Raw genomic sequence first — 13,302 nt, forward strand, 5'->3', positions numbered from 1 at the left:
TATTGACATGTATGTTTTAGATATAGTTGATGGAGGTATCATTTGTAAACAAACTTCCTGGAAACTAATTTAGTGTATATGTGAAGAGCCTTTTAAAAGTACATACTCTTTAACCCATTAGTTCCACTTCTAGCAATCTATCTTAAAAAATAATAAAAAGATCATCCAAAGATTTATATAACAAGATTTTCGAATTGTGTAATTATGGTGGTGGTGGTTTAGTGGATAAGTTGTGTCTGGCTCTTGCAGCCCCATGGACTGCAGCCCACCACGTTCCTCTGTCCAGGGGATTTTCCAGGCAAGAATACTAGAGTGGGTTGCCATTTCCTTCTTCAGAGGATCTTCCCCACCCAGGGGTGGAACCCTGGTCTCCTGCATTGCAGGTGGATTCTTTACCCACTGAGTTACCAGAGACTGGCAAAATTGTACATGGCCTATAGAGTCAACAACAGTGAATTGTGCATAAAATATGATACATTCATATAATGGAATATATCTAGTTTTTAGTGGCATAGTTTAATGCTATACAAGGGTTTCACCATATAGTCTTAAGGGGAAAAAAAGAAAAAAAATTGTTTATGTAATTTAACTTTTAATATTGATACATATGCATAGAAAATACTAGAAGTAAATATATCAAAATGTTAACAGGTATTATCTTTTAATGGTAGGACTTTGGTTTTTTTCTCCTTTGTACCTTTCTGAACTTAACTGTTATAAAGTGAGTATACGTCACTCATATCTTTGGGGGAGGAGTGAGCTATAGGGCTGCCGGGACTATTTTAAGCAGGAGCGGGCGCGGCACTTGCCTTCTTCCTTCCATAGTAGAGCAGCTTAGTGAATTTCTCCACGATCTGCGCAGGCGTCTCCACGCTGGGCGGAATCTCCCCGGTGAGCAGGTCCCGGGTCCCGGAGCTCAGCACTGGCCAGTCCTCGTCCGTCAGGCTGATGAGGTTGGCCACAGGCGGCTGCCGCTTGTACTTCTCCAGCTTCTTACATTCCTGCATCAGCAGCTCGGCGATGTCAGACCCCACCATGGACTGCGAGGCAAAGAGAATCCCATTCCCTGAGCTAGAATCCCATTCGTCGCCATGCTGGTACCGCATGCACCGGGGCACCCGCCTTCTTCAGCAGGAGACCCACATGTAAACACAAGACAGTCCTTTTTGCATTGTGGTAGTTGAAACTCCACCTTCACTCTCATGGCTATTTTCTGCCTGTCAGGAGCCACAAAGATGACCAGCAATATGCACACTCTCATAGGTGTATTATCTGCTTGGTGCAGTAACCCAAGAACTGAGCAATAACCAGAGGGTAGTGGAGAAGGGCAGGGAAAAGTTAGCCTTTGAACAGTGGCATTGACCTCAGCAGTTTCTTTTCTTGAGGCCATTTGTTGCTTCTTTAATGTTACCTTTTATAGTTATGCCCCAAGACGAATCTTCTCTCTCCCAGGAAAATTTAAATTTCAGTCCAGCCTGCACCTGCCCATCCTCCGGCCGCGGTGATACTGACCCCGTTCTGCCGACAAAGGAGAACCAACAGCTGCCAGAGTAGGGCCGAGTCTCTGCCCCCCGGTGTCTCAGATTTGCGGCTCTGTGCTGCCTTCTGCTGGCAAAACGTCATGATGTCCACCTTGTGCACATCTTCCCTAGGGAGAGATTTCAAGGAGCAAAAAGTGATGGACAGACTCCGCCCCCGGGCAGGACCACCAGCCCCTCCTACAGCGCGAGGGCGCTGCCTGGGCTGGGACTGAGATGGTAACAGAAACAGGACCTCCTGGGATGGGAACAGTGAGTCTGAAGTTACAGGACAGTTGTTTCCGTATAGAACAGGAAGGGACCGCAGGGATTCTCTCAGGCACTGTCTCCATTTTACAGAGGAAGAAACTGAGGCCCAGAGACCTGAAATGACTATTTGGGTGGCAGGTTAGAATACAGACTTTGAGATCAGACAACCCTGGATTTAAATCTAGCCTAAACTTCTCAGCCTACACAAGTTGCTGATCTCCTCTGAGCCTCTGCTCTTTCTGATAAAACAGGGGTGATGAAAATGTCTACCTCCAGGGCCTCCCTGGGGGCACAATGGATAAGAATCTACCTGCCCATACAAGGGACACAGGTTCAATCCCTGGTCTGGGACGATTCCACATGCTGTGGAACAACTAACCCATGTGCCATAACTACGGGCCTTGGCGCTGCAACCACGGAGCCTGTGTGCAATAACTACTGAAGCCTGCACGCCTAGACCCTGTGCTCCACAAGAACAGAAGCCACCACAGGGAGAAGCCGGTCCACTGCAACAAAAGTACCCCCGCTGCCCACCAGGAGAGAAAGCCCGCGTGGAGCAACGAGGACCTAGTGCAGCTGAAGCTAATAAACAAAGTAAAATTTCTTTAAAAGTCTACCTTCAACTCAATGTCTTATAATAACCTACAGTGGAAAAGAATCTGAAAAGGAACAGATTTATATATAACTGAATCACTTTGCTGGACACGTGAAACTAACACAGTATTGGAAATCAACTATACTTCTATTGAAACACTGTGTTAAAGCCTACCTCATACAAAAAGGAATTAGCCAACTGTGTAGCACATATAAAGTGCTCAATAAACAGGAAGTACTATTTTCTTGAGATTATTTAATGAAGCCAATCAAATGGGGATCAGTACCCTAGGTGTCTAAACACCCAACTCGGTACTCTAGGCCACATCGCTACACCTGTGTGTAAAAAAATGGAGACAACAATTCATTTTTACTTGAAGGAACTGTCAAAATACCCTGGGGATTTTCTTGGAGGGGGAAGCTTCAGGATAAGGACACATCTGTATAGTTGTGATGATATTTAAAGGGCTTCAGAATGCATTATCTCACCTCTGACACCAGTGTGAACTCCTCTCCACAACAAAGAACATCCTCAATATTTATCAGAAACATGACTAGGAACTTAAAAGCAGTTCTAGCTCAATCCTGCAGAGGGCAGACTTGCACACTGTCTAGTAACTCATGCTGACTGAGTTATATACATCTCTCTAGAAAAACGTTTTCCATGTGAGCAACCTGCCTGTTATTTCCCACAGGAAATCGTATTATTATTAGGTACCCAGAACATTAAAACCTCCTACCACATAGCCTTTGTAAAATAGAACTGACTTCAGATTTTTAAACCTTTGTCTGTCTTTCAACACTCAAGTTGCTTGTCAAAATGGCTCAGGCCACATCTGTCTCCAACTTGTAGCACAAAGATTCCATTCCAATGGGGACAGATATTTTCTTTCAAAGGAAGCCAAACCCAAATCCCCAAAATGCTGATTTGGGCAGGAAGATTTTATAGGTTTCAAAAGCCCTTATTTGGCAACTTTTATGGTGATTTACCTGATCAGCGGTCCTGAGAAAGTCCTCATTTCTTCTTGTTCCTCAGAATCATTAAGAATAACCTGTAACAAAAAACTCAGGTTTGATCTTCAAGACTATGTCCCCCTAGTGCCCCATTCCTCGGTTGAGTCCAGTATTAGAACCCAGAGCTGTGGTCCTAGGATGAGGCTCAATGCCTCATGCAGAAAGCAGAAAGACAGAAATGAGCTCTCTAGTTGCTGGATATGAGCCAACAGCATCACAAGTAAAACATCAGTCTAGCATTACTTCTTTCAGAGGAGAGCACACATATTCCTTCACACATACACACACACACACACACACACACACACACACACACACCCCAATCCACAGGGTACATGGCTCAGGCCCCTCCAAGAGATTCATGGAGATGCCAGGGCTCAGGCAAAGGGGAGCAGGGAGTAACGTGCTGACATTCAAGGGACACAGAATTTTGTTTACCTCCATGCTGTGCAGTTCAACAAGGGCTGTCTGTCCATCACTGGGAGAGCTGGGACTCACACACACCAGCTGACCTCCTGGCCCAAAACTCACAGGCATGTGAGGGACATAGAACTTCATGGGTTCCTTGGGACCAGCTGCTGAGATGGCCTCTGACCAACCAATACAGGTGGACACTGTTAGCATTACTACCACTGCTTTGCTTTATGTAAGAAATATTCCACAGACATATTTCTTTCCAAATTTCACCTGGGACCAAGATAAGATTCTGGGTGGGTTACATAATTAGAAGAAATACATGCTATAAGTCAGATTTAGGCCTTTAATAATATGTCAGACTATAATGCCAAATCCAACCAAATATTATAAGGATTATACACCATGATCAAGTGGGATTTATCCCAGGAATGCAAGGATTCTTCAGTATATGCAAATCAATCAATGTGATATACCATATTAACAAATTAAAGAATAAAAACCATACAATCATCTCAATAGATGCAGGAAAAACTTTTGACAAAATTCAACACCCATTTATGATAAAAAAAAAAAATTCAGAAAGTGGGCATAGAGGGAACCTACTTCAACATAATAAAGGCCGTACATGACAAACCCACAGCAAACTTCATTCTCAATGATGAAAAACTGAAAGCATTTCCTCTAAGATCAGGGACAAGACTAGGATGCCTGTGCTCATCATTATCATTCAACATAGTTTTAGAAATCCTAGTCATGGCAATAAGAGAAGAAAAAGAAATAAAAGGAATCCAAATTGGAAAAGAAGTAAAAATATCACTGTTTGCAAATGACATGATACTGAACATAGACAATCTTAAAGAGGCCACCAGAAAACTACTGGTGCTAATCAATGAGTTTAGTAAAGTTTCAGTAAATAAAATTAATGCACAGAAATCTCTTGCATTCCTGTACAATAACAACGGAAGGTCAGAAAGAGAAATTAAGGAAGCAATTTTACTTACCATTGCAACAAAAAGAATAAATACCTATGAATAAACCTTCCTAAAGAGGTAAAAACCCTGTACTCAGAAAACTATAAGCTACTGATGAAAGATATCAAAGACAACACAAAGAGATGGAGAGATATACCATGTTCTTGGGCTAGAAGAATCAATACTGTAAAAATGACTGTACTACGCAAAGCAATCTACAGATTCAATGCAATCCCTATCAAATAACCAATCAAATTTTTTCACAGAATTAGAACAGAAGATTTTATAATTTGTATGGAAGCACAAAAGACCCTGAATAGCCAAAACAGTCTTGAGAAAGAAAAGCAGAGCTGGAAGAATCAGGCTTCCTAACTTTAGACTATACTACAAAGCTACAGTAATAAGACAGTGTGGTACTGGCACAAAAATAGAAATATAGATCAATGGAACAGGCTAGAAAGCCCAGCAATAAACCCACACACCTACGGTTACCTAATATTTGATAATGGAAAAAAGATAATCTCTTCAATAGTGATGCTGGGAAAACTGAACAACCCATGTAAAAGAATGAAATTAAAACACTCCATAACACTATATACACAAAAATAAACAGAAAATGGGTTAAATACCTAATTGTAAGGCCAACACTATAAAACTCTTAGATGAAAACAGGCAGAACACTCTGACATAGATCACAGCAAGAGCTTCTTTTGACCCATCTCCTAGAGTAATGAAAATAAAAACAAAAGTAAACAAGTGGAACCTAATTAAACTTAAAAGTTTTTGCACAGCAAAGGAAACCATAAACAAGGCCAAAAAAAAAAATAACACCTAGAATGGGAGAAAATATTTGCGAATGAAGCAACACGCAAGGGACTAATCTCCAAAATATATAAACAGCTCATGTAGCTCAATATCAAAATAACAAACAATCCAATCAAAAATGAACAAAAGACCTAAATAGACATTTCTCCAAAGAAAACAAACAGATGGCCAAGAGACACATGAAAAGATGTTCAACATCACTAATTACTAGAGAAATGCAAATCAAAACTATAGTGAGATATCACCTCACACTGGTCTGAATGGCCATCATCAAAAAAGCTACAAACAAAAAATGCTGGGGACAGTGTGGAGAAATGGGAACCCTCTTATAATGTTTGTAGGAAAGTGGATTGGTTCAGTCACTATGGAGAACAGTGTGGAGGTTCCTTAAAAAACTAAAAACAGAACTACCCTATGACCGAGCAAGCCCACTCATGGGCATATACCCGGAGAAAACCATAATTCCAAAAGATACATGCACCCTGATGTTTATTGCAGCACTATTTATAGTAGCCCAGACATGGAAGCAACCTAAATATTCATTGACAGAGGAATGGATAAAGAAGACATGGCACATATACACAATGGAATATTACTCAGCCATAAAGAGGAACAAAAGTGTGCCATTTGCAGAGATGTGGATGGACCTAGAGACTTTCTTGCTGAGTGAAGCAAGTCAGAAAGAGAAAAACAAACATCATATATTAAGGCATATATGTAGAATCTAGAAAAATGGTACAGATGAACCTATTTGCAAAGAAGAAAGAGAGACACAGACATAGTATGGACATCAAGGGGGGAAGGGAGCATAGGATAAATTGATGGATTGGGATTTACATATATACACTATCAGGTATAAAATAGAAAGCTAAGAGAACCTACTGTATAGCACAGGAAACTCAACTCAATGCTCTATGGTGACCTAAATGGGAAGGAAATCCAAAAAAGAGGGGATATGTGTGTATACATGGCTGATTCACTTTGCTGTACTGCAGAAAATAGCAACATTGTAAATCAACTATACTCCAATAAAAAATTAATTTAAAAAAAGAATATAATGCAAGGAATTGATGGTTTGGTCCAAATGACAATGTACCAGGCCTAGACTCTCAAGAGGGTGACAGGTTGGGGACTGGCTCTCATAGCCCCAATACTCAGGGCAAATTTCCTACATCCAGACCTTTGTGACCTGCCTTCACTTTCCCAAAGTGACTCTGGTCTTTACTTTCTTCCCTTGTTACCGACAATACCTCTGAGGGCCTCCTCTCCCAACCTGATGATGGCCATGGGCAGTGTTCCTTTCCAAGAATCAGTTATGATGCATTCTTCAGGACAAAGAAAAGACGGGGAATGGAGCCAAAGCTGGCCACTCTGCCCAGGGGACCTACATATGCAAATGAGGCAGACAAAGGCTCTACTCTTGGAAATACCAGGTAAAGTTGACCTTCCAAGAGATGTGCCACCCAGCCCTCTTCTCACCAGACTCAGCCAACTCCTTTAATAACGTCAGTACCCACCAGCCTGAACTGGGCTCCAGACTGCTGAAGTCATGGGGTCATGGAGCTCTGAAGCATCTGTCATGTACTGACTGAGCTCGTAGCTGCTGGAGGTGAGACCAGACTCATGCTGCCAGAGAAGGTTGGACTCCTCCATCAATGATGGCTGGAAGTTAAAAACAACAACACATGGGAAGAATCAGAGGCACTTTCAGAGAGACAGTCCTCCAGTGTTTCTGCAAAGCAACAAAATTCAAACTTTCAAATAAATCTAATGAATGTGGACATATTGAAAGGAAAAGAAGGGATCATTCAACTGACAGTTCTCACTAAGGGATTCATTTGGCCCCGTGAGTAGAGTGCAGGTCCTGGAGTCAGGGGGTGTTAATTCAAATCCCAGCTTTGTTAATACCAGGCTCTCTGTGACCTTGAACAAGTGACGTAGACTCCCTAAGCTCAGTACCTTCATTTGTAATGTAGATAATCATACCTATCCTATATAGTTCAAGTACTTACCGCTTGCATTCATTCACCAACTGTTTAATGAGCACTTACTATGCTCCAGGTGCAATGCTTTCGCTTAGGATACAGGTATAAAAGAACTTCCCTGGTGGTTCAGGGGCTAAGATTCTGTGCTCCCAATACAAGGGGCCCAGGTTCGATCTCTGGTTAGGGACCTAGATCCTTCATGATGTAGCTAAAAATTTGCACACCACAACTAAAAAATTCCACATGCTGCAACTAAAAAAAATCCTGCATGTTGCAATGAAGATGCATGCCACAACTAAGACCCAGTACAGCCAAATAAATAAATATTTTTTTTTAAAAGAAATTCACAGAATTTATATTCTGGAAGGATTGTAAAACAGATGCAAACAATGGATACAAAAGCTCTTTGTCCACACTGTGAAGTACTGTACTCATATATGACTGCTGTTATTGTGTTGTTGTTACTGTTAGTCCTAATAGGTGCCCAGCCCTGTTAAGTATTAGGTATACAGAAGAAACTGTTCCCCCAAATCATATAAATCTAATCAGGGATAGAAGATTAATACAAGACTGTCAAAAATTAAGACCTTGTCTCTTGTAATTTTTCCATAAGTCTAAAGTTATTCCAAAATTGAAAGTTTAAAAAATTCAGGAGCTCCATTTCATAGCCCAGCTGGTACACACAGTAAGATTTCAGAAGAGAGAAATGGAAGAGTCAAGAAAGGTTTCACATTCTGCTTTTCATACCCAAATTAAAAGATGCTAGCAACTTCCCACTTCCTGAGTAAACCAAATTGCTAGTCCACTGAGGTACCAGTAACATTTCTTCTTTCCCACCTTGGAGTGATTTGGGTGATATTTTCTGACAGCTAACTTGGCAAAAGAAAAAAGAAGAATGCAAAAGAGCTCGATAAGGTCCCCAGACCCAGAAGATTGGAACAGGAAACAGGGAAAGGAGGACGTGGGCATGGAGGCTCTGCCAAGAGGGGAGGAATGGTACCCCTTAGACTGCTGGCACCAAGGACCCCCACCCCCAGGGCCCTGCCCTGCCACTGCTAATGATGTCAGCGGAGATGCCCTGTCACAGACCACCAGCCCTGTGTCACTTCAGGTTACCTTGTTTTTCTGGGCCCCTGTCAGCGGACTCTCCATGAACAGGTCCCCGGGCCTCTCCTGTCCAGAGTTAGGAGCAGGACTGTCTTTATAAGGATTCCGACTCTTAGATCTGCAGCAAAATGACAGGAGCATGTGAGAGGGGGTCCAGGGCAGGCCAGCAAGGCTGAGCTGCTCTGTACTGGAGGCTGCTCTGCCACAAAGTGTGGGCAGGTGTCGGATTGGCCCATGTGCCACAGGGAAAAACCTTGTCCTCCCTTGTGCTGCCACAGTCTATTAAACCAGAAAAACAGGAACTCCCGGGGTTCATAGTACAGTTAGTTACTAGAAGTGGCCCCAAACTCTGCAGAGAAGGCTGGGTCTCTGTGGCCTGGCATCCCAGAATGACTTAAATCAGAGCAGGCAGGTTGGTGAGTTTCAAGCAAGGGAAAGGCCTCAGGGTACCAGACAGGTACATGTACAAAATGCTCTTCCCTGCTCTTCTCACCCCGGGGGAGAGACCATTCTTAGGGCACAGGACTGGGCAGAGGAGAAGCACCCCATCCCCAGGCAGGATGCAATCATGAGAACTTCTGCAAGGCCACATCTGTCCCAAGGCCAACATAGAATTAAGGCCCTCCTTCAAGATGGACCTCAGGTAACCTCACAGGTTTGAGGACTTAGGCAGGTTTGGGGAACTGCTGCTCAGAATTAAGAATCCCTCCTTCCAGGGTCCATGAGAACAGCTGGCTTGGGCCAGCCTGAGCTCCATCCCTGTGGCCAGAACAAAAGCAGACAGGCTTCTGAAGATGAGCGACCAGTACCAGATGACATCAGGTTTGCCAAACATAGTCTGAGTTTGGCTGAATCATGTTGAACGAGCCTCTCCTTTCACACTTACTGGAACTGGGTCTCCCTATTTGTTCCAAATGGACTATTCTGGTTTTCACGTTGATGATCATTGAGGTACTTTTGATCTCGATGATCTTCCTGCCAGATATAAGGACTCCCTTGCCTTGGCACTGCACCCTCAGAGAAAACAAAACAAAGACAGGTCACTTCCTATTCCTAAAAGTTTGGAGATACTAGCAAGTTGTAAAGCTGGGTTATTGGAGCATGGCAGGTATAAAGACATACAGTCATCCTTCTGTATGCTTTAGGGGATTGGTTTCAGGACCTGGGAAAGTTAAATTCTCCTATATATTAATAAAATGGTGTAATATTTGCATATAATCTATGCATGTCCTCCATAAACTTCAAACCATTTCTACATGACTTCTAATACTAATAATACCATATGCATGCATGTATGCTAAGTCGCTTCAGTTGTGTCCGACTCTGTGCGACCCCATGGACAGCAGCCCACCAGGCTCCTCCGTCCAGGGGATTCTCCAGGCCAGTATACTGGAGTGGGTTGCCATTTAAACGCTATGCAAATAGCTGTAAATACAACATAGGTGCTATGTAAATAGTTGCCAACAAGCAACAAATTCAAATTTTAAGTTTTGGAATTTTCTTTTTTTCAAATATTTTCAATCATCAGTTGGAGGCAGACCTGCAGATTCAGAGGGCTGACTATATTTGCCAAATTGAATCAAGTTGGTACGTGAAAGCCAAGAGTGTAAGTCTATAAGATGAACCTCAGTCTTCTCTGAACCAATCAGCATGACTGTATAGGATGGTGCAATCGTGGGGATCCTCTGTGTGTGTGTGTGTGTATGTTGTGTTTTCAGTACTGAAACAGATTTTTCTCTTTGCTAGCAGGTCAGAAGCTGCCATTAACACATATCTAAATCCTTACTATTGGTATAGGGTATAAATTCCTTTTTGCACAAATCTGCCACTCTGTGATGGTCAGACTCACTACAGCCCAGCCACACACTTGATGACTTCACTGTCAAGAACTGACTTCACTGTTACTTGGTCAGGGAGAGACTATAATCTTGATTATAATGAGGAATAGAAAAAAAAATGAAGTACAAACTATCCATAACACTAATAACATAATAACAGTTTCGGTCCCATCAACTACACCTACATATACCAAGAAAAATGACTCTTTTCTATCTCTTCTCAAGACATCTAGCAGCAGTGTGTTTGCTGTGGCCTCATCCGACCAAGAAAGAAGCAGGCGGCGGTGAGAGGGAGTGGGGGCGGAGGCCTAGGATGAGGCCCCGAGCATGGGGCCTTTTGGCCTCTGCCCCGACATACCAGTGGTACCATTCCAAAGGCTTCTTGGAGACTATTCCATACCTCTTTCTTCCTGAAGCTGCTGTGGGTGTCCATGGTAGTAATAACTTCCATAAGCATATTCTTCCCTTAGGGCTGGAGAGTAATAGTTGTGATAGAGATCCTCAATGCCCCACCTAAAGAATCACAAAGAAGGCCACTCATTGAAGGATGAGCATAGCAAAGAGAAAAACCAATGGAGAGCAACTTTCCCAGTGGTCCAGTGGCTAAGACTCCATGATCCCAATGCAGGGAACCTGGGATGATCCGGGTCGGTGAACTAGATCCCACATGCTCCAACTAAAGATTACACATACCGCAACAAAGACCAAATATCCTGAGTGCCACAACTAAGACCCGGCACAGCCAAATAAATAAATGATTTTTTTTAAAGAAAAACAAAGAGGGACTTGACAAAACAACTTCAGAGGATAAAACTATGATACCCATCTAGAATCTGCTCTAAAGCTATGGTTCATCCTAAAACCAAAAATCTAGAATTGGAGCAGGAATAGGATCATCGTGCCAGAACAAGGCTGCAATTTTTACAGTAAAACCACAGACAAGTGTCTCTTCTCCTTCCTCATGATCCCTCTTACTCCTCAAATACACACATCCAACAAAACGAAATATTACCTAAGAAAACCCTGACCTGATATTACCTTAGGAAACCCCTTCCCAAGATAATTGTGTAAAGTACCCAGTCAGTCAGTCATTTCAGTCGCTCAGTCATGTCCGACTCTTTGCGACCCCATGAATCGCAGCACGCCAGGCCTCCCTGTCCATCACAAACTCCCGGAGTTTACTCAAACCCATGCCCATCCAGTCGCTGATGCCATCCAGCCATCTCATCCTCTGTCGTCCCCTTCTCCTCCTGCCCCCAATCCCTCCAAGCATCAGGGTCTTTTCCAATGAGTCAAATCTACCCATCAGGTGGCCAAAGTATTGGAGTTTCAGCTTCAGCACCAGTCCTTCCAATGAACACCCAGGCCTGATCTCCTTTAGGATGGACTGGTTGGATCTCCTTGCAGTCCAAGGGACTCTCAAGAGTCTTCTCCAACACCACAGTTCAAAAGCATCAATTTTTCGGTGCTCAGTTTTCATCACAGTCCAACTCTCACATCCATACATGACCACTAGAAAAACCATAGCCTTGACCAGACGGACCTTTGTTGGCAAAGTAATGTCTCTGCTTTTTAATATGCTATCTAGGTTGGTCATAACTTTCCTTCCAAGGAGTAAGCATCTTTTAATTTCATGGCTGCAATCATCATCTGCAGTGATTTTGGAGCCCAGAAAAATAAAGTCTGACACTGTTTCCACTGTCTCCCCATCTATTTCCCATGAGGTGATGGGACCAGATGCCATGATCTTAGTTTTCTAAATGTTGAGCTTTAAGCCAACTTTTTCACTCTCCTCTTTCACTTTCATCAAGAGGCTTTTTAGTTTCTCTTTACTTTCTGCCATAATAGTGGTGTCATCTGCATATCTGAGGTTATTGATATTTCTCCTGGCAATCTTGATTCCAGCTTGTCCTTCTTCCGGCCCAGTGTTTCTCATGATGTACTCTGCATATAAGGTAAATAAGCAGGGTGACAATATACAGCCTTTTCCCTATTTGGAGCCAGTCTGTTGTTCCATGTCCAGTTCTAACAGTTGCTTCCTGACCTGCATACAGGTTTCTCAAGAGGCAGGTCAGGTGGTCTGGTATTCCCACCACTGTAATTCCCATGCATATTATAGATGGAAATGAGATGGAAAAGTCAAATTGGACCATCTTAAATCTGCTTGCTGTTATTGCCTCTACCCTTAACAGACCTTCCTTCAAGAATTCAACACTATTTTTATCAATTAATAATTCTTTACTATTTCACAGGGACAGAATTCTTTATAATAACTGTCATAATTTCAACCTTAAACCTAGAGGCAGGAAAATATCATCTCACCTGAAAAAGCTAAAGTAAAAAATAGATGGCTTGCAACATTCCATAAAATATGAAGGCCAGGAGTAAAAACTCCAGATTCTCCCAGAATCACCTCACAGAGACCTTTTCATTCTGAACTTGGAGACTACAAGCTTCTATCCACTCTCTGATTTTTTTAAGTTTCTATTCATTCACTCAATGTATATATTTTCTGTGTAGGCATCACACTGTAGGTGCTGTTCTAGGCACTAGGACTCTTATGTTGCTGGTGGGTTTGGTGCTAACCCTGGGTTAGAGTCATCAAAGAGGATAAGGAACTTTTTATAGACATCCATAGGAAAAGCTTTTCCATAGTCTACAAATCCTGCCTTTTGTGATCCCAGAGTAAGAGGGTCTCATCTGCCATCTTGAATTTCACCATTCTTTCTACTCTCTCCTTTGCCCCCCAAACCCCAATCGCATT

At 42.6% G+C, this 13,302-nt stretch overlaps 1 protein-coding gene across 1 annotated transcript in view; it reads right to left on the reverse strand.

Moving 5' to 3' along the window:
• The window catches only part of SEC16B (SEC16 homolog B, endoplasmic reticulum export factor), a 46,188-nt gene that overhangs the window by 29,454 nt on the left and 3,432 nt on the right, over positions 1–13,302 (reverse strand). The window contains exons 3-10 of the mRNA XM_065937171.1: positions 10,939–11,051; positions 9,587–9,707; positions 8,710–8,818; positions 7,126–7,270; positions 3,834–3,985; positions 3,372–3,433; positions 1,513–1,648; positions 810–1,040 (exon numbers count right to left, since the gene is read on the reverse strand). Of these exons, the coding sequence (XP_065793243.1) occupies positions 810–1,040; positions 1,513–1,648; positions 3,372–3,433; positions 3,834–3,985; positions 7,126–7,270; positions 8,710–8,818; positions 9,587–9,707; positions 10,939–11,051 (1,069 nt within the window). The remainder of the gene's footprint in view (positions 1–809; positions 1,041–1,512; positions 1,649–3,371; positions 3,434–3,833; positions 3,986–7,125; positions 7,271–8,709; positions 8,819–9,586; positions 9,708–10,938; positions 11,052–13,302) is intronic.

This window comes from Muntiacus reevesi, chromosome 5, assembly GCF_963930625.1.
Source record: "Muntiacus reevesi chromosome 5, mMunRee1.1, whole genome shotgun sequence".
NCBI classification, from domain to species: Eukaryota; Metazoa; Chordata; class Mammalia; order Artiodactyla; family Cervidae; genus Muntiacus; species Muntiacus reevesi.